The 21670-nt window shown below is 40.5% G+C and overlaps 1 protein-coding gene across 1 annotated transcript in view; it reads right to left on the reverse strand.

The window, feature by feature from the left end:
* The window catches only part of LOC108053621 (acetylcholine receptor subunit alpha-like), a 209900-nt gene that overhangs the window by 136041 nt on the left and 52189 nt on the right, over positions 1–21670 (reverse strand). Inside the window, exon 2 of the mRNA XM_044460784.1 lies at positions 19927–20042. Coding sequence (XP_044316719.1) covers positions 19927–20042 — 116 coding nt within the window. The remainder of the gene's footprint in view (positions 1–19926; positions 20043–21670) is intronic.

The raw sequence follows: 21670 nt of genomic DNA on the forward strand, positions 1-21670 counted from the left end.
CGCGTCAAAAGACATTTTTCGAGCAGTTTTGACAGACACGAGAATAAACTTATAGGTCTATACGTATTGTGTGATCTTCTCCTGGGATCATTATGATTACGGATTTTTTAATTTTTTTTGGGAAAGCCAATTCGTGTAATCCCGTTAAAGAGTTTACAAATAACCTCACTTGCACAGTTTGGAAGTTCGATTAACATTTTGGGAGTTATTTGATCACCGCCTGGGGCCTTTTTTGGTTTTAATTGCTCGCTGATTACTTTTGCAACTTCATTTGGTTGAAACAGAATTGGCTCCGTCTCAGATTCGATTCGAATTGATGGTGACGGTAGTGCGAATGAATTAGTTGCAGGATTTGGCTAGAAAACATTTCGAAGGTGTAAAGCAAATGTACAAGCTCTGTCTTTGGCGCTTCTGGCTGCCTGAAGATGGGAATTACTGTTACTGTTTATGGGAATTACTGTTTCGGCCGGAGCTTAGATTTGGGTGGGCCCTCCACAAGGGATGCCTAGTGCTGGTGGGTGAAAGTTTCACAATGTACTGGCGTTGTGCTTTTACTTCTTCTTGCCTTAGAGCCCTGGTAAATCTGCGACCAGCTTCCGTAAAACTTTGTTTTGAGGATGGCAATCTGCTGGTTTACCAAGCACGTCTCAAACGTCTTTTCTCCAGAACAAACTGTTCGATTTCAAGGTTAGTTTTGTGTTGGTGTGTGTGCCCTCCCTTGCGGTATTGAGACTTTGGCTGCTGCGACGAGTACAGACTCCAGTGCATCGGCATAGCAGTAGATGTCCTCCTGGATGTTGAGCTGTGGAGTTAGTTCAATGTGGGAACTTACGTACTTTTTGAACTTCAGCCAGTTGGTTCGATGCGACGTCAGCCTGCGAGGGTGCCCAATTAATTCCGGGCTTTGAAGAAGAGTTATTAGCAATGGTGAGTGGTCCGATGATAGATCCAAAAGCGATTTTGCAGATATTAGATCGCGAGAAATGTTTTTTGTCACAGCAAAATCAATTAAATCAGGTAGTTTTCTAGGATCTGTGGCTAAAAATAGGGCGATTATCAAAAAAAAAATGTTCAAAGGTCCGCCATTTTGTTAATTTTTGTGCGAAATTAATAATCCTAGTTCATGCCAGAGCCAAACACGAGCTCTTCCTGGTCCCGTTGGAATTTTTGGTTTCAGGGAAACCACATGCGCCGCCGAAAATAAGGCTTTTGTTTAATGACAAAAAACAACAACAATAAAAAAAAGATAGAATTTTTGTCTTCTTTTTTAAGACTTCAAATAAATGGATGCAAAGTTATAAGCCTTAAAAATAATATATGTACATTTACCAGCCCATTAAAAATCGTCAAAATTGGGAATGAGCAGGGTGAAAGCTCCCTTCTATCGAATCACCAAATTTTAATCGAATCTATTTACCGGCTCCTGACGGAGTTCCAGGAAACCCTGTGTAGATCTCTGCACAAATTTTTATACCCTTGCAGAGGGTATTATAATTTTGGTCAAAAGTGTGCAACGCAGTGAAGGAGACATCTCCGACCCTATAAAGTATATATATTCTTGATCAGGATCACCTTCTGAGTTGATATAGCCATGTCCGTCTGTCTGTCCGTCTGTTTGTTTCTACGCGAACTAGTCTCTCAGTTTTAAAGATATCGAATTGAAACTTTGCACACACCCTTCTTTTCTTTGCACGCAGTATATAAGTCGGAACGGCCGGGAATCGGCCGACTATATCTGCTGTTTGTTAAGTTAGGAAGTTGGGACTTTTTATGCGTTTTATATTTGGCCAATCAATCCGACGTACCAAATTTCATAAGGATCGGCCAACTATATTCTATAGCTGGCATATAACTAAACGATTGGAAATGCCATAACTTTGGTGTTTTTAAAGTTAGGAAGTTCGGATTTTTTATGAGTATTAAGAATGCATCATATGAATAATTTTGGAGAATATAATTTGCAGAATATTCTTTCTTGTTTACCTTATCTTAAGCAGTTTGACTCAACGAGTCCTCTTGAAAAACTCGATCTCTACTTGGATCCGAGTTACTTCAGGCGTCCCACAAGGAAGCCACCTTGGCCCACTTTTTTTTATATTATTTATTAACGATCTCCCTCTAGTCTTGACAAAGTCGCGTGTCGCGTGACGTAAAGTTATGCCTGCAATATAACGAAATTTCCAACAGTTATGCTTTTCAAAAAAAAAATTCTTTTGGATTTAAATATCGCTAAGTGCAAAGTAATGACTTTTTTAAGGGTAAACCCACAATATGCCACGTATACGCTGGGTGGTGGTGCGTTGTCTAGAATCACGCAAGTTGATGACCTTGGCGTCCTTCTTGACCCAAAACTTAAGTTTCATGACCATATTACTTCCATGGTGAATAAAGATTGGTTCCATTGGTTTTACTAAAAGGTGGTCAAAGGAATTCTGATCCCTATGTTACAAAGACAGTGTTTATTTCACTAGTCCGTCCAATCCTAGAGTACTGTTCAGCAGTTTGGAGACCCCAGTATGGTGTACTTATAGACCGGATATAGTCTGTGCAAAATAACTTTTTATTATTTGCTCTACGTTGCCTTAACTGGCATGCAAGCCTTTTTTACCATCCTACTCTGGTATACTCCTTCTATTAAATCTACCATCCTTATTAAGCCGCAGAACGATGCTTGGCACTACTTTATTTAGAAACTTATTCACGGGGATGTGGAGAGCCCCGAGTTACTGGGTGGCATAAACCTATCTGTTCCTAATAGAATTTTTTTTTTTTTTTTTTTCGCGCGGAGTCCCACGGCCTACTTACCCGCCCAACCGACTGAGGGGCGCAGCCGTGTATCGTACGGCACGATTCGCGATAAGATAGACGCGAGGTAGGAAAATAAAGGTAAAGGTCCGGGGAAAAAAGTAATAGTTAGATCAATCTTGTGCCAATGAAGCAAGTATCAATCGTTTTAGGAGCGGCAGAGAGTCAAGATTTGATATTACAGGAAAATGTCTATTATAGTCAGAACATAATACTCTGAAAGGCTCATGCAAGGCATAGTTAGATCTACAATGATTTAAAATTAGGGGAAAATAATTTCTAGTTAATCTACTTGGCACAGAAAAGTTTAGCTGACTTAACAAGTCGGGGCAGTCAATATCACCATGTATAAGGTTATAAATAAAGATAGTACCAAGCATCGTTCTACGGTTGGCTAGGGATGGTAAATTAATCAAAAGAAGTCTACTAGAATAAGAAGGTAAGATAAGATTTGCATCCCAGTATAGGCGCCGTAAAGCAAAAAGAAGGAAGTTTTTTTGTACAGACTCAATACGACCAATATGTATTCCGTATTGTGGACTCCAGACGGGAGACCCATACTCCAGAATCGGACGGCCTAGCGAAATAAATAAAGTTTTAGTCAAATAAGGATCATCGAATTCTTTTGACCACCTTTTAATAAATCCAAGCACTCCTCTGGCTTTATTAACCATGGACGAAATGTGATTAGAAAATTTTAGTTTAGGGTCCAAGAGAACGCCAAGATCGTTTACAAGAGTTATTCTATCCAAAGAGCTGCCAGTTAACGTGTAAGTCGCGTATATCGGATTGGCCCGATAAAAAGTCATCAGCTTGCACTTGGAACCGTTTAAATTTAGTAAATTATCTCGGCACCAGTTTTGAAAATTATCTAGATCGGATTGCAAGTTTAAATGGCAGGAAATGTCCTTATACTGCAAGCACAACAGTTTTTGAATGAGAAGTAAGTGATTTACAGATTCAAAATCTTTACTAAAGTCAGTGTAAATGACGTCTGTTTGAATAGAATAATAGAATTACCAGGAACTATATTCCTCTTACTTTAAATCTTTAAATCTAACTATGATATGCATGAACCGTTTAGAGTACTGTGTACCGACTATAATAGACTATACCGTATTATTTCTACTACCGATTCAGTATACATATCGAGACATCTACGATAAATTAAATTTATACACCCCTATCACATCATCCTAGCACTACAGGCCTGCGGATTTCGAGGAGTGGTCGTGAGTAAATACATTGTCTTTGATATCTAAATAACTTATGGTATAAACCAACCGAATGTGAAGTTTGAAAAAATATGAACCCCCTATTTAGATTATAAGTTCCGAGAGGTCAATTTAATTACCGTTTCAATTTCGTAAATGATATTAAGTAGTTTTGCGAGTCCTGTAATTTGCAATTGAGTCCCGATGGAAACATGTATTTGAAGTTCAAATTTATTTAAAGTCAAGCTAATTTGAAGTTATATAAAATGAAGTAAAGAACAACAGAATGGGCTTCTGAGTTAAAGCGGTTTTTATTAACAAGGGTAAGGGCGTTCAACACTAAAGTGTCCTTACAGGTAGGGTGGACCAAGCCGAGGAACATTACCATCTCAGTTATTCAACAACCGGGTTAACATATCGATATCTTCTCCTAAATTCATTCGGATTGACTGTCTCCTTCCTTTAGCCTTCCCAACTCTGTCTACAAGTTGATGCTGTCTCTTTCCTTGAGCTAGGCCGATCCCGTAGGCAGAGTAAGCAACCGAATAGCATCCACTTCACCGTGTTCGTCACACCTTTGAATTCTGGAAACTATGGCAGACAACAATATCTGGGATATAATAAGAACAGAGGATACAATAATTATTATTCAAGAGGTAATACTGGCTATAATGACCGGTACAGGCAACAAGGAAAGTTGGGTGCTAACAGGCGAGAAAATTACAGGTGGAATAGGAACGAGACAAGTAAAAATAGGCGTCAGGATGACCAGTCGCCCGGAAGTAGTTCATATGCCAACAGACAAGCAATTATGCCGAAAACACCTATAGGGAGTCATGGTATAAACGAAAGCATCAAGGATGTTAAATTTCAAGAATTTGATAATGAACCTTTTGACTTCTACTTATTTAATTTTCATTCCTTTTTTAACGGATTATTAGGTAGGTATGGATATACCTAATTAGAAAATTTCGATTTAGTTAAATTCAAAAAATTTATTGTTAGAAGCAAAGAATAAAAGGATTCCAGACCAGCTGAGACCGAATACGGTTACAGAGGTATACCTATTAGAAGAGGCATGGAAAATAACCATTGGCAGTAACAACATATGACAAGAATAACTTTGTAGAAATGGAAATGCTGACGCTATTTGTGCAAAACTCAGATAGTACCACAGCGAGGTGGTACAGGCCAAACTGGCAATCGACCATTTGAATGAAAAAGAGGCGGAAAGCCTTAAGAAGCTTTATTCGCAATTTCCAGACATGTTTCACTCAAAAGGGAAACGGTTGACGTTTACCAATGCGGTTACGCACTCAATTCCAACGACGGATGAAATTCCGATATATAAGACACCGTATAGATACGGCTTTAAACAGAGAGATGAAATAAAGAAACAAATACAGGAGCTACTAGATCAGGAAGTTATCAGGCACAGTCACTCCCCATGGAGTGCGCCAGTTTGATTGGAAAGACATCCCAAATACTACGTTTACGACAGAAAATGGGAATTTTTAATAAGTGTTGTGACGCCTCATTTTTGAATTTCGAGGCGCTCAATTAATCTTAGTTCCACTATATAAATTAAGTTTTATCATTAGATTTAAGTCCACTGGTGGATAAATAAGCTAAGTTCAAAACCCAACACTCTGTCGTATTTATTAAGCAATAGGGCGATAGTTAGCTAGGGTCACACTAGCTACAAGGTCATCGACTACCAATCGAATAGTCGCCACCACTGTTAACTAACATTTGAACAGTGTTCACACACCCCTATCACATATCGAATGGAGCAATCGTGACAATTCGAATAGAACAATCGGCTTCGATAGGAGTGATAGAGCACGTGGAGCGAGAGAACAAGTCTCTCTTGTGTTTCCGATCGTGCCAGCGAACAGACGTGTGCTCCGGGTAAGACTCTCGTCACCGGTAGGTATTCTAACCTGCGTAACGGGCAGTATTAGGGACAGAGAAGACCCGCGATATCTAACCAAAGCTTAATAAACTAACCAAGTGTACTAAATCTTAAGTGAATTTCTCCCGTCTTTGTATTCATTGCCCCGACCCCGCAGTTTGTACCAGTGGTTATTCCCTGGGCGTTACCTATAAAATAACCAACCTTAGTTTCGCATTATCAGTGGTTATTCCCTGGTAAATAACTAACCGTAGCTTGCATTACCAGTGGCCATTCCCTGGTAAAGAACTAACCGTAGTTTCGCATTGCCAGTGGTTACTCCCTGGTAAATAACGAACCGTAGTTTCGCATTATCAGTGGTTATTTCCTGGTAAATAACTAACCGTAGCTTGCATTACCAGTGGCCATTCTCTGGTAAATTACTAACCGTAGTTTTGCATTATCAGTGGTTTTTCCCTTGTAGTAACCGTAGTTTGCATTACTAGTGGCCATTCCCTGGTAAGTGATTAACCGTAGTTTGCTCTGTCAGTGGTATTCCCTGGCCAGTCACTAACTTTAGCGCGTACTGCCGGCGGCCAGCTCCGGTAAGTCCGCTAATCCCAGCGTGCATGACCAGTGGCAACTCCCTGGCAAATAACCGATCGTAGTTTGCACGGTCAGTGGTATCCCCCGGCCGATAGTGTCTCCGTAACCTAGAAATTAACGAACCGAAGTCTACTTTGCCGGTGGCACTATCAGTGGTTATTCCCTGGCCGATAGTGTCTCCGTAACCTATTTCACGCTACCGGAGGCCATTCCCGGTAGACAGTAACCCAAGGTTTTTTTGCCGACCAATTTCGGGAGTCATTTCCTTCCACTATAATCCAGCCACAGGTTAACCTACCTTTTCTTACAAATTTCTTGTAAGGTACTCTGGCCCCGGCTGAATGCAATCCTGGCCTAAGAACTTCGTTACAGTGTGGATGCCGTTCGGACTGACTAACGCTCCGGCTACATATCAGAGGGTAATGAACAATATTCTGGGAGAGTTAGTTGGGAAAATCTGTTTAGTATATATGGACGATATAGTTTATTCGCCATCATTACAGAGCCATATTCAGGATTTGAAAACAGTATTTAGGTGACTAAGTGAAGCAAGATTCAAATTACAGATAGACAAGTCAGAGTTTCTCAAGAAGGAGATAGAGTACCTGGTTCATGGACGACTGATGCGAGCAATTTTGCCGTGGGTGCAGTGCTGTCCCAGGGGACAATAGGGAGTGACAGACCTATGGCATTTGGCAGCAGAACCCTAAACGACGCAGAAGTCAACTATTCGACAGTGGAGAAGGAAATGTTGGCTATAGTTTGGGGTATAAAACATTTCAGACCGTACTTGTTCGGTCACAAATTCACAATAGTCACAGAACACCGTCCACTGACCTGGTAAATGGGCTTTAAGGAGCCCAATTCCTAGTTAGTGAGGTGGAAACTGCAACTATTGGAATATGATTTTGAAGTGGTTTATAAGAAGGGTTCGCAAAATGTAGTAGCAGACGATCAAATTAACAATAGCGTTACGGAGTTTCTAAAAGCCGTCGATATCATCCCGAAATGCCAAGGAATGATCGCACATTTTTTTTGGATTTCGGGTATGGCGACCATCGAATTGACATTTATTTGGCTAATTATAGTTTTATCCTAATAAAGACTCTGTTCTACTTTGCGGGATTCATTTCGGGGCGCTCCCTCCCCGCTCTCGGATCGCCCAGACCGCCCAGACTGCCGATTTTCGAGCTCTCGAGACACTTGGGACACACGGTATAAGGCTGCATAAATAGTAAAACAGCCTCCATTAAACGGCTTGGCAATCACGAAACCAGTGGTCCTTGGCGGTCGCCGCCGTCGAACGACACGTTCCCACCCGGATGTGTTGGTGTACATTGCCAGCTCCCGTGATGTCATACATTCGTTGGGCTTCCCGGAGATCTGCAGCCATGCGATTCTCGATCCGCCACGGACGTGTAGGGCGGTCGTTCTTGCTAAGCGCTTGGAACCCCGGTTTACCAATCGGGCGACTGGCGACATCCGCCGAGTCAACAACTGACTGCTCCGATGGCCTCCCAAAGTTCGCGTCGAATTCGGGATTCTGCGGCCTAGAAAAACTATGTCTTTGTCACCGCCAAAGGGACACATCGACCTCAACTGGTGGTTGTGCTTATTTCCCAAGTTTTTTCCCTTGGGCAAAAGAATAACGTCAATAATAATATAATAATGGCATCATTTGCATTCTCTGTTTCAAGTCGACTCAAACAAAAATAAATAATTAAATATATATTACATTAGTAAGATAAATTACAAAATTCCCTTAGATACTCCATCACAGATTTGATCACATATTTGCAGTGTTAAACGCTATTGCACGATTTAAACTCAATGCACTCACTGGTTCACTGCTAAATCCGTGCACGGGACCTTTTGCACAGCTATATTTGCAGACAAGCCTGACGCTCTGTTTTATTGTTTGATTTGTGTAGACTGGGCGCTATGTTAAGAACTGCATTTTTCTAATGGCATTGCCGCTAGCTCATTCGGTCTCTTAGGTCCGGATTTCCACCAATACCACAGAACGCAACACTGAATTCGATATCTATCAACGTCTCACAATCCTAAATAACTGTTTTCCCTAATACTGAAAACGTAAACTAAACAGATAATAATATATTATATATAATTGTAATATTGGCGGCCTTTGGTGTGATAGCCACTGCTCACCACATGGGGGCATTACCATAACCATTCACGTAAGCATCTCAGGCCATTAACCTTTAATTGGAATATAACGAATGTAGAAAGTATATTGCACAGAAATTCGAACCATTACATTTTTCTTTACATTTCCTGGGCAAACCTGCCACCTGTGCCAGAAGTGCGCTAGCTAACAGGTCGCTTCCAATATCGCGTAAAAGCTAGCTTAGAAGAAGAATATTCGTGAGCAGGCTGTACTGGCTGGTGTTCTGGACAACTCAAGTATAATTATGAAGGTTTACTTTTGTCTTCTCAGATAACGTTCAATATTGCACACACTGTGTGCACAAAGAGCGGACTCCTGAGGAACAGGAAAGTGCGGAATTATCTTTTTAGTTTTGGCAGGATAAGGTGCTTTACTTGCCAAAATGGACCTAACGAGGATGGTAAAGCCCCTCAGAGATCAGTGCAGGTCCGATCTAAGGCCTCTAGGGTGTACCCAGAAAAACCTCAGTATCTACCCGATTCCACTCATTCATTTCATTTTTCTAATCCTCTCTCTCATATAGTTCTTTGGGCAGACTTTGTTTTTGGAACAGACTCACCGGAGAAAATTGCCATCGAGCCTGGTGAAGAAGGGCGGAAAGTGCGTTCCTATCCAGTCCAGCTATGGCTTCATTCCAATCCGGAGGCGACTGGTGGCTGAACGCTTCATGTTGATGGACCCGAGGCTTTAGCGAGGCGACTGGTGGCAAACTAAAATTCCGTGGCCCTTATTATTTACAGCTCGGAACAACAAGTTTGACCTTCCGACCAACGTATTTTTAACTGCGCAATATGGTATCTACTGGCCCATATCTGCCTTATCCCAATATCACTCACTTTCTAATCTTCTCTTACATCTTCCATAAAGTAAGAAGCCAAATAGGGGTTTATTTTCCTCTGGCCGCACCTCTTCCAAAGCACTGCTGAGAGCCATGTTTTTCTTTTTTCGAGCGGAGTCCCATGTCAGGAAATGTCCTTATGCTGCAGGCATAACTTAACATCATATGCGTACATAAGTAAGCGAGAATGACTTATTATTGAGGGAAGATCGTTAATAAATAATGTAAAAAGTAGCGCACCCAGATGTCTCCCTTGTGGGACACCGGAGGTAACACGGAGAATTTTAGAAATTGAATTTTTAAAAAGGACCCTTTGTGACCTTTCAGGTATCTTGCGATCCATATAAGGAGATCAACTGGAAAACCTAACAGGTCAAGTTTTTGAACAATAAATTTTACAGAGTCAAATGTTTTACTAAAGTCAGTGTAATTGTCGTCTGTTTGAAAACTACTATTGAAGCCCTTTTAACAAATGTAGTAAGCTCTAGAAGGTTTGTGATTGTGGATCTACGTTTAATAAATCCGTGTTGACACGGAGAAATGATTGATCTACAAAGGTCCTGCAAATGAGGAGTAATGATTTTTTCAAAAAGTTTAGGAATAGCTGACAACTTAGATATACCTCTGTAGTAACTGGTATTTATTGGATCTTCTCTATTACTTAAGAGACTAACAATAAGTTTTCAAATCTTAATCTATGTTACGTTAATTTATGTTATTGAAAAGGGACGGGAATGATAGCTTAGCCGGTTGAGTTGTCTGGCTAGCAGGTTTGGGTGATTTGATAATCTGGCTTCATATTTAATTTTTCTGGAAACAATTTCTTCTTTTACGGGATTTATATCCAGGTCTCTCTGGATGTTTGCGTTGCGGATGTACCAGGGGGCTCCAGTTATTGTTCGTAGGGTCTTTGATTGTACTCTTTGAATAATTTCTATATTGCTGCTGCTTGCGTTTCCCCAGACCTCGGAACCGTAGGTCCAGATCGGCTTTAAGCACGAGTTATACAGTAGTACTTTATATTCGAGTGGAAGGGGGAGCGGTAGTTCATGAGCCAGTGAAGGCTGCTGGCCTTTAATTTTAAATGGGTCTTCTTTGCTTCTATATGCTTTCTCCAGGTAAGCCTCTCGTCTAAGTGTATGCCGAGATAGGTGACTTCGTCTGCTTGTGGAACCGGCTTGTTGTTTAGCGCCAGTGGTGGGCATTTCGACAAGTTTAGTGTAAATGTAATGTGCTTACACTTTTGCTCGTTGACTTTGATACGCCAGTCTGCGAGCCATTTTTCTACAGCTACCAGGTGTTCTTTTAAATGGGCTGTTGCTGTTTTTGGGCATTTCGAGCGTGTAAAGGATGTACAAGATTGGTCCAAGCACATTTCCTTGGGGTTCTCCAGCTTCGATGTTATGGATGGTTGAAGTAAAGTTTTTACATCTCACGGTGAAAACTCCGTTCTGAGGTATGACTCAAGCAACTTGTGGGTGTTTTCCGGTAGGAGGGTTTTAATTTTGTATACCAGACCGTCGATCCAGACGCGATCAAATGCTTGTGATACGTCCAGAAATAATGCACTGCAATATCGCTTGTGTTCGAAAGCCGTGCGAATTTCAGATGTTAAGCGGTTTACCTGTTCGATAGTTCCATGCTTTTCCCTAAATCCTAATTGGTGCAGAGGGATCGTTCTGTTGTTTTTAAGATGTGTTACTAGATGAACAAGAAGCAGTTTTTCAAATAGCTTTGATAGACTCATTGTAATGACAGACTTTTTCCATTGGTCAGGAAAGCAGCCCCATTTCCATATTGAGTTAAATATAAATGCGATGCATCTAACTGCGCATGCAGGTAATTCAATTATCATTTTTGGAGAAATAAAATCGTGACCAGCAGCTTTTTTGGGTTTATGTGTTCTTTAATGGCCTTAAGTATTGTGCTGGTTTCAAGGTTAACTGGGGAGGAATTGGTTGGATGGCGGGTGAGGCTTGAAGACGTTTTCCAAGTGATGGGCAAAGGTGTTAGCTCTTTCTTCGTCACTGCGCCCCCAGGCACCAGTTTGTGATCGAATTGGCCAATCGGGATCTATTGGTGGTTGCATGTTTGGGTGAGCTCTCCATAGTGGGAATTTATTACCCGTCGGGGATAGTTTCGCAATGTAGGCCCGTTGGGCCTGGTTCTTTTCGGTAGAGAGGGCCTTCGACCATTTTTGAGATGCTTTATTAAGTCTTTTCTTAGTAGCTGGGGACCGATGAGTCTGCCAGTCTCTTCGAAGTCTACGTTTTTCAAGTAGGAGAGACTCGATCTGAATACTTAAGCGTCCAGTTCTTAGCGGGTTTGTGGCTGAGGGTTCTGGCGAATAATGTTTGGCGGCAGAGGACATTACGTCCGTGAGGTGTTTAAGCGACTTATCAATTTCAGATTCAGAGGAAATTTCAGGATCAAGTTCGATGTGTGCATTACATATTTTTTGTACTTCGGCCAGTTTGTTTTGTTTGATGTTAGATGTTTGGGGCGTTCCAGAAGCTGCGGCTGTTCAGATAGACAGAGGAGAACTGACGTATGGTCCGATGTAAGCTCTTCTAAGGTTTTCACGTTTATTATCCTGTGCGAAACTCTTCTAATAACAGCGAAATCGATAATGTCAGGTTGTTTATTTGCATCTGTGGGCCAGTATGTACCACGCTGGTGAAACTAAGTCAAGCTTATTACCAGGAGTGATGATAGCGTTGTATAATTGGCGGCCTTTGGGGTTGATAAGACGAGATCCCCAGTGGGGATGCTTTGCGTTATAATCACCGGCAGCTATAAAGCAGCGTCCTAGTGAGTTGTAGAAATTCATAAACTCATTTTCTGCAATACTAAAGAGTGGGGGGCAATAAATGGCGGATAGGGTAAGTGGGCCGCCAATTAGGTTTATACGTAGGGATGTGGCCTGCAGGAAGAATTTCTCCAAGGGATGATGTTTTATGCGTTGTTTTGTGAGTATACCGGTACCTCCGTGTGCCTTACCGTCCGGATGGTTTGTCGCGTGGAATATATAGCCGATGATATGGAAGTAGTTTTTATTAGTTAGATGGGTTTCAAAAAGTATGATATCGATATTGTGGCTGTTTAGGAACTGTAGGAGTTCGTTTTTGTGCCGGGAAACGCCGTTTGCGTTCCAGAAGCATATTCTTAAGGAGTCCATTTATACAGACTTTTGTTTGATCAGCAGTTCCATTAGAAAGCTCTGGTTTCGCAGTAGTTCTTGAAGGGAACTTTGAATCGTCATCATGACGTTTGCAAGAGTAGCTATTGTAGATTCTAGACCGCTAAGTGTTTGTGGGGGAAGAGTTTGGTTTTGCTCCGTAGAAGGTTGAGTTGTTGTTTGGCCATTTTGCCTTAAGAGCGGAAAATCATTTAGGTTTGGTATGGGTGGCTGTGGACGCAATGCTGCAGGCTGGGCGGTAGATGTTTGTGAGATTCCAGGGTAGCGGAGAGCGTTGGCAAAGGAGACACCAGGAGTGGTTGTTGATGGGGTGAAGATGTTTGGTTGGGCAGAGTGTTGAGCGGCGAATGGATTACTGCGTCTCTGATTTAGGCGGCTCTTGAGTTCTTTGTAGACGGGACAGCCCCGGTAGTTGGCAGTAAGATTTGTTACCTCTTTTGTAAAGAGGAATTACAAATGATTCTAAATATTTGGAAGTTGGGAAGTTTCTAGAAATAAGGTAAACAACTTGTGATGAGGTTTGCACAGGGCCTTAGCGCAATACCTAAGCAAGCACCCAGGAATACCATCGGCACCTGACGAATAAACAAGCTTAATACAAAGAAGATCTGCGCCAAAAAAAAAAAAAAAACAGAAGCGAGCTTTCTGCTAAAGAGGGACGGAATATGAGGTTTGACTTGGATATGGTGTAAGAAAAAGGCTGTGATAAGTAATCTAAAGTAGAGTAAGTCGTTTGAAAAAATTTGGCAAGTAAATCGGCTATTGCCTGATCTGTGGTTGCCGTCATGTTTTCGAACGACAGCGAGGAAGGATAAGAATTAGATTTACTTTTGGTGTAAAGGATGTTATAAAACAGTTTCGGGTCGTGAGAGAACTGGATCTTTCAACGATTTAAGTAACTATTATAACTGAGCATTAAGCACGGTAAACCTTGACCGAGCACTCAAATATCTAGCAAAAACAGATTGAGAACCGGTATTTTTATATTTCCCAAACGGTCTGGACTTTACATTTCTTAAGTGTGTCAACTCTTTGCTAAACCAATGTGATTTATTGCAGGTTGACGGATAGTAGCACAGAACACAGGAAATAAAAAATGAGTTTATTGCTGTGTAAAAAACATTAACTTCATCAAATCTTTTTTTTGCATAAGTAAAGATCAGACCAATTAAATCCAGAAATAAAATTATTTACCCTCTGAAAGTCTGCCTTGCGAAAACAATGTATTCGTTTGGCTAATTTTTCTGATTTTGCTTCTGTAACTCTACCCGTGTCAATCGGATATTCAGGTTGCGTGAGTGGTGCTACTCTGGACAGAAACACCCCTTCAGGATTTGATACAAAACAGAAATCAAGTATGTTCGAAGCTAACTTCGGTTTCTCACCACCCCTAACATGTGCGGAACACAAGTAATAGTGTTGGGAGTTCTCGCACCAATCCTTAGGAATAAGATCGACCAGTGCAGAAAAAAGGTTTTTACTCTATGGACATACTCAAGGCTACTCCCGAGCCAGGGCAAATTGAATTGACAGATTGCCATGGTCTTCCCTACTAGTAAGAGGTGTCATCCGCTCACTGTCGATAGCTTTCCTGTTATCAGCTTCAAGTGCAACAGATTAAAGAATCAAAAGCCGTTCGAAATGAAAACCAAATCAATGTATAGGAAAAGTAACGGAGGTATTTATTCTTTATAATAACCACAGTAAGTCACATAACGAAAAAGCACAAGCATACTGTAAGGCTCAACTGCTGAAAACAGCCAAACACCATATTTTTGAAGAGAGTTTAATATATTGTTTATAAAATAACTTTTGATACAAAGTTATAGTATAAACAATTATATGATATAATATATTGCAAAGAATAAGGTGTCGATCAAGGCAAATTTGAAGCAAGAATGCAGCGACATCTTTCGAAAAGTCTATCGCTCACTTTGATCGAACTATCATTTTAAATTCTATGTCTATATATAGTCACTATGTAGACTGCCGGCCATTATGATACTAAAAAGGTCATTAGCTAATAATGAATTGTATTTAAACATTTAAGGATTTCAAAGTTTTCTCTTAGACTAGCCTTCTCAAATTTATTTAATTTTGAACTGTCGCTTAGGATATTGTTTGCCGATTTTGGCGCTGACAAAAATCTAACTGTCAAGCGAGATTTATTATTAAAATTTGTGACGCTGCGCGCACAAAAACAAGATATAAATAAAAAAAGACTAAAAAAGTTAAACGAAAGGAGCGTTTAAATTAGAGGCAACTCCCCAGTGGTGGTGAGCAGCAAAGTCACTTTTTGGGTGGACTACATCATTCGATCCAAGTCCGCTTATACATTGTAGTTAGTTCCCGTAATACTTCCTCCTCCCACTACCCTTCTTAAGCCCGGCTCGGCTTGCCGATCCGAAGGTTTCAGTAGGAGACGTCTGATTTCAGGATCACGCCTCCTTACGGCTGGTTCACCGGCCGAACTCTCTCTCTCTCTCTTGTGGCTGACTTCAGGGTCCCCAAGCAACTCTCTCTCTCTCTCTTGTGGCTGACTTCAGGGTCCCTAAGCAACTCTCTCTCTCTTGTGGCTGACTTCAGGGTCCCCAAGCAACTCTCTCTCTCTTGTGGCTGACTTCAGGGTCCCCAAGCAACTCTCTCTCTGTCTTGTGGCTGACTTCAGGGTCCCCAAGCAACTCTCTCTCTCTCTCTCTTGTGGCTGACTTCAGGGTCCCCAACCAACATTCTCTCTCTATCTTGTGGCTGACTTCAGCTTCCCCAAGCGACATACTGTTATTTCAGGCTCTCTACGTGGCACCCAGCACCGGGGTCTACTCTACTAGCAGCCGTAATCCCGTGCTGTGCTTTTCGAGCAGCGGGACGACTCCCATCACCCGGCAGTCGGATTGGACAAAGGAAGCGAAAGCAGCAAGGGCGGCACACCGCCAGTCAGGACAATCCGTTAGTCAGAATTAATCAAATGTCAAGAATCTTACTGAAATAAACCTAGTTATAATCAATTACTAAGTAATTCCCCATGACTTCTACTCTGGGCTGGGTCGGAACTCTCTTAGAGCAACCACGCCTGACACAAACAAATTTCGGTGACGAACCCTGGCCACCCCTGAGCCATCCGAGAACGACAAACCGTCACAAATTGTCAATTGAGGAATAAGGACGAAGTATAATAAATATAAGCAAACCCATCTGAAAATCTACAAGATCTTTGTATCAGACGTGGCGTATACATAAGCTTAATGGAGGCTTAAAAAATTACTGAATACAATAAAACCAAAAAAATCAATTATTGGCATATATATTTCTTTCATTTCGATTGATTTCAGTACATTGACTTAAAGAGTATATTCTCGTTTATGTAAATTGGTGGCTAAACTCAAATCTACATGGCTCCATATGAAAGAAGACTCGGATTGTTTTTTAGCCAGAAAGTCAGCAGCGTCGGAACCCGAGATCACCCACGGCACAACTTAAAGCATATCTCAAAAAAATGTTCCTCTTGAGAAAAGGAAAAAGCTAATGTATGGCAAAGGATAATAAATATGATAAGCTTTAAGAGGAGCAGCAGACCTCTTTGTTCACCACCAAGGACGAGGCACCAACGAGCTGGAGCCCATCATGACCACAATCGACGTAGACTAAATGCTGTTTTCGTCTTGTCGGTCGTCTTTCGTCGGTCTTAAAAAATCAAGCGCCGCAGGATTTAAATGAGAGAAAGACAGTACAAAGAGCACACGACACCTATCCGCAGTGAATGAGGTTCAATGCACAGGTCGACTTATTGGAAGATATCGTAGAAAACAAAAACTGTGCCCTATTGAGAGAGTCAGGCTGGTCGACATCCCGTGGCTAAGATGATTTCGCATTGGGTGCCTAGGCATGTGAAAAAAGGATTACTGGTCAATTAGATTAATTAAACTGCTGAACATCACTGACACTCTTTGGTTGCCACTGTGGAAAAGATTAAAAATAACTGAATACAATAATTTAACATTCTCTTAGTTGTCTCTGCCATTAGGTATTCTTAGCTTTATTTACTTGTGATTTATTGCAGGTTGACGGATAGTAGCACAGAACACAGGAAATAAAAAATGAGTTTATTGCTGTGTAAAAAACATTAACTTCATCAAATCTTTTTTTTGCATAAGTAAAGATCAGACCAATTAAATCCAGAAATAAAATTATTTACCCTCTGAAAGTCTGCCTTGCGAAAACAATGTATTCGTTTGGCTAATTTTTCTGATTTTGCTTCTGTAACTCTACCCGTGTCAATCGGATATTCAGATTGCGTGAGTGGTGCTACTCTGGACAGAAACACCCCTTCAGGATTTGATACAAAACAGAAATCAAGTATGTTCGAAGCTAACTTCGGTTTCTCACCACCCCTAACATGTGCGGAACACAAGTAATAGTGTTGGGAGTTCTCGCACCAATCCTTAGGAATAAGATCGACCAGTGCAGAAAAAGGTTTTTACTCTATGGACATACTCAAGGCTACTCCCGAGCCAGGGCAAATTGAATTGACAGATTGCCATGGTCTTCCCTACTAGTAAGAGGTGTCATCCGCTCACTGTCGATAGCTTTCCTGTTATCAGCTTCAAGTGCAACAGATTAAAGAATCAAAAGCCGTTCGAAATGAAAACCAAATCAATGTATAGGAAAAGTAACGGAGGTATTTATTCTTTATAATAACCACAGTAAGTCACATAACGAAAAAGCACAAGCATACTGTAAGGCTCAACTGCTGAAAACAGCCAAACACCATATTTTTGAAGAGAGTTTAATATATTGTTTATAAAATAACTTTTGATACAAAGTTATAGTATAAACAATTATATGATATAATATATTGCAAAGAATAAGGTGTCGATCAAGGCAAATTTGAAGCAAGAATGCAGCGACATCTTTCGAAAAGTCTATCGCTCATTTTGATCGAACTATCATTTTAAATTCTATGTCTATATATAGTCACTATGTAGACTGCCGGCCATTATGATACTAAAAAGGTCATTAGCTAATAATGAATTGTATTTAAACATTTAAGGATTTCAAAGTTTTCTCTTAGACTAGCCTTCTCAAATTTATTTAATTTTGAACTGTCGCTTAGGATATTGTTTGCCGATTTTGGCGCTGACAAAAATCTAACTGTCAAGCGAGATTTATTATTAAAATTTGTGACGCTGCGCGCACAAAAACAAGATATAAATAAAAAAAGACTAAAAAAGTTAAACGAAAGGAGCGTTTAAATTAGAGGCAACTCCCCAGTGGTGGTGAGCAGCAAAGTCACTTTTTGGGTGGACTACATCATTCGATCCAAGTCCGCTTATACATTGTAGTTAGTTCCCGTAATACTTCCTCCTCCCACTACCCTTCTTAAGCCCGGCTCGGCTTGCCGATCCGAAGGTTTCAGTAGGAGACGTCTGATTTCAGGATCACGCCTCCTTACGGCTGGTTCACCGGCCGAACTCTCTCTCTCTCTTGTGGCTGACTTCAGGGTCCCCAAGCAACTCTCTCTCTCTCTTGTGGCTGACTTCAGGGTCCCTAAGCAACTCTCTCTCTCTCTTGTGGCTGACTTCAGGGTCCCAAGCAACTCTCTCTCTCTTGTGGCTGACTTCAGGGTCCCCAAGCAACTCTCTCTCTCTTGTGGCTGACTTCAGGGTCCCCAAGCAACTCTCTCTCTCTCTCTTGTGGCTGACTTCAGGGTCCCCAACCAACATTCTCTCTCTATCTTGTGGCTGACTTCAGCTTCCCCAAGCGACATACTGTTATTTCAGGCTCTCTACGTGGCACCCAGCACCGGGGTCTACTCTACTAGCAGCCGTAATCCCGTGCTGTGCTTTTCGAGCAGCGGGACGACTCCCATCACCCGGCAGTCGGATTGGACAAAGGAAGCGAAAGCAGCAAGGGCGGCACACCGCCAGTCAGGACAATCCGTTAGTCAGAATTAATCAAATGTCAAGAATCTTACTGAAATAAACCAAGTTATAATCAATTACTAAGTAATTCCCCATGACTTCTACTCTCGGCTGGGTCGGAACTCTCTTAGAGCAACCACGCCTGACACAAACAAATTTCGGTGACGAACCCTGGCCACCCCTGAGCCATCCGACAACGACAAACCGTCACAAATTGTCAATTGAGGAATAAGGACGAAGTATAATAAATATAAGCAAACCCATCTGAAAATCTACAAGATCTTTGTATCAGACGTGGCGTATACATAAGCTTAATGGAGGCTTAAAAAAATTACTGAATACAATAAAACCAAAAAAAATCAATTATTGGCATATATATTTCTTTCATTTCGATTGATTTCAGTACATTGACTTAAAGAGTATATTCTCGTTTATGTAAATTGGTGGCTAAACTCAAATCTACATGGCTCCATATGAAAGAAGACTCGGATTGTTTTTTAGCCAGAAAGTCAGCAGCGTCGGAACCCGAGATCACCAACGGCACAACTTAAAGCATATCTCAAAAAAATGTTCCCCTTGAGAAAAGGAAAAAGGCTAATGTATGGCAAAGGATAATAAATATGATAAGCTTTAAGAGGAGAAGCAGACCTCTTTGTTCACCACCAAGGACGAGGCACCAACGAGCTGGAGCCCATCATGACCACAATCGACGTAGACTAAATGCTGTTTTCGTCTTGTCGGTCGTCTTTCGTCGGTCTTAAAAAATCAAGCGCCGCAGGATTTAAATGAGAGAAAGACAGTACAAAGAGCACACGACACCTATCCGCAGTGAATGAGGTTCAATGCACAGGTCGACTTATTGGAAGATATCGTAGAAAACAAAAACTGTGCCCTATTGAGAGAGTCAGGCTGGTCGACATCCCGTGGCTAAGATGATTTCGCATTGGGTGCCTAGGCATGTGAAAAAGGATTACTGGTCAATTAGATTAATTAAACTGCTGAACATCACTGACACTCTTTGGTTGCCACTGTGGAAAAGATTAAAAATAACTGAATACAATAATTTAACATTCTCTTAGTTGTCTCTGCCATTAGGTATTCTTAGCTTTATTTACTTAGTTTTTCATTTATAAATAAATACAAAACAAAAAACAGCTTTTTCAAAAAGACTCGAAGTTTAAATGCCTTTTCAGAATTACAGAGTTAACACAGATATCGATAGAAAACTATCTATGTTAGTAAAAATGATTAATAGCTTATTTACCTTACAGCTGGCACTTCGAGAATATCCCATTCAACAGACATGTAAAATTCAGATAAGTCCACACCAACGTCAACCACGTTGCTGCCTTGTTGTTCATCCATGTGCCTCAAGTCGACCTTAGAAAAAGAAAAACGGTATGCAACATTTAAAATTAGATACGTACATAAAATGAATTTAAAAATGTAATACTAATAACTTAAATAAACTTTAAAAAAGTAAGTTGTTCACTAATAGAATCAATCTAAAAATTTCAAGTCTCCACATATACGAGAATTTAATTAACATGCAATTAATACCTTAAAAGAAATTTTATCCCAATTAACTTTTGTTTTAAAAATAAATAATTAATACAAAAATTATAGCTGTGTAGTTTTTTTGTGATAAAAATGTAAACTAAATACCTTAATAGCTTCACAACATTGCAAATGATACAAAAAGTTGTATGTATACCTTTGAAAAAAAAATGTTTTAATAAATAATTCTAGTAAATACTTCTTTAATTATATTAAAAAACTTTTCTTTTTTTTTTTGGATAAGTTTGAGTTTGTCTCCGATATAAGCACCGACAGTATGTGGTTCTGGATGTCATTTAAATGATCATCAAAAATGAACTTATCTTAAATCAAAATGGTCAATCCAATTACAAAAACAAGAGAGAACGCTATAGTCGAGTGCCTCGACTATTAGATACCCGTTACTCAGCTAAACAACTTAATATAAATATGCCTTCTTGTATGTTTTTCGCCGCTCGAATTAGCACCTTGGCCAGCTGTTCCAAAGTCATCCGTTAGATGGCGCTATTGTACTACGGGCCATGAAAGGCGGAAAGGTAGGCGCTAGCCAGGCTTAAGCGTTTAATGGGTTTTTGGGCGTTAGAGTGGGCGTGGCAAACTTTTATTAGGCCAATCGATAGGTATTGACGAAACAAATACATATAAATTTTCATAATAGCATCAAAACTGTGGCCACAGCTTGTGGCTTGTGGGCGTCAGAGGGGGCGTGGCACCATTTTGAAACCAACTTGCACTGCGTAGGAACACCTAAAATCTACATGCAAAATGCCAATCTTCTAGCTTTTATAGTTTCCGAGATTTCAGCGTTCATACGGACAGACAGACAGACAGACAGACGGACAGACGGACATGGCTAGATCGACTCCTAGATCCTGAACAAGAATATATATACTTTATAGGGTCGGAAACGCTTCCTTCTACCTGTTACATACTTTTGCACGAATACAATATACCCTTTTACTCTACGAGTAACGGGTATAATAACTCTCTCTTTTTATTAAACTAAAACGTTTTGTCTGATAAATTAAAGATCAACTAAACTTGGAAGTCCTTGCAAATGTGTACATATAATTTTTTTTAATGTTCGATTGAAATTTATACAAATTTAGTAACAATTTATAACAGTATATTTGATCAGTACACGCTGAAAAACATTGCGGAAAAGAAGTTTGTACAAAACTCCATCAAGATTTCCGCTTGATAGACAACACACAGTACTCTTACAGTGGCTGAAAATGTTCAATTGTGGCGCGTATTAATTAAACATTTTTATTTATGAATTTATCATCGGACGTTGATGTACGATGATGTAAAAACGACATCGCGAGAAGTAAAAACCAAGGACGATATAAGTAAAAAATCCATATGAGATAAAAAACTACTTAAAAATTTCATAGTAATAATGAACTAGATGCAATAATCAAAACAAACAAATGGCCATTACTGGCCGA

This window comes from Drosophila rhopaloa, unplaced genomic scaffold (assembly GCF_018152115.1).
Source record: "Drosophila rhopaloa isolate 14029-0021.01 unplaced genomic scaffold, ASM1815211v1 contig_218, whole genome shotgun sequence".
NCBI classification, from domain to species: domain Eukaryota; kingdom Metazoa; phylum Arthropoda; class Insecta; order Diptera; family Drosophilidae; genus Drosophila; species Drosophila rhopaloa.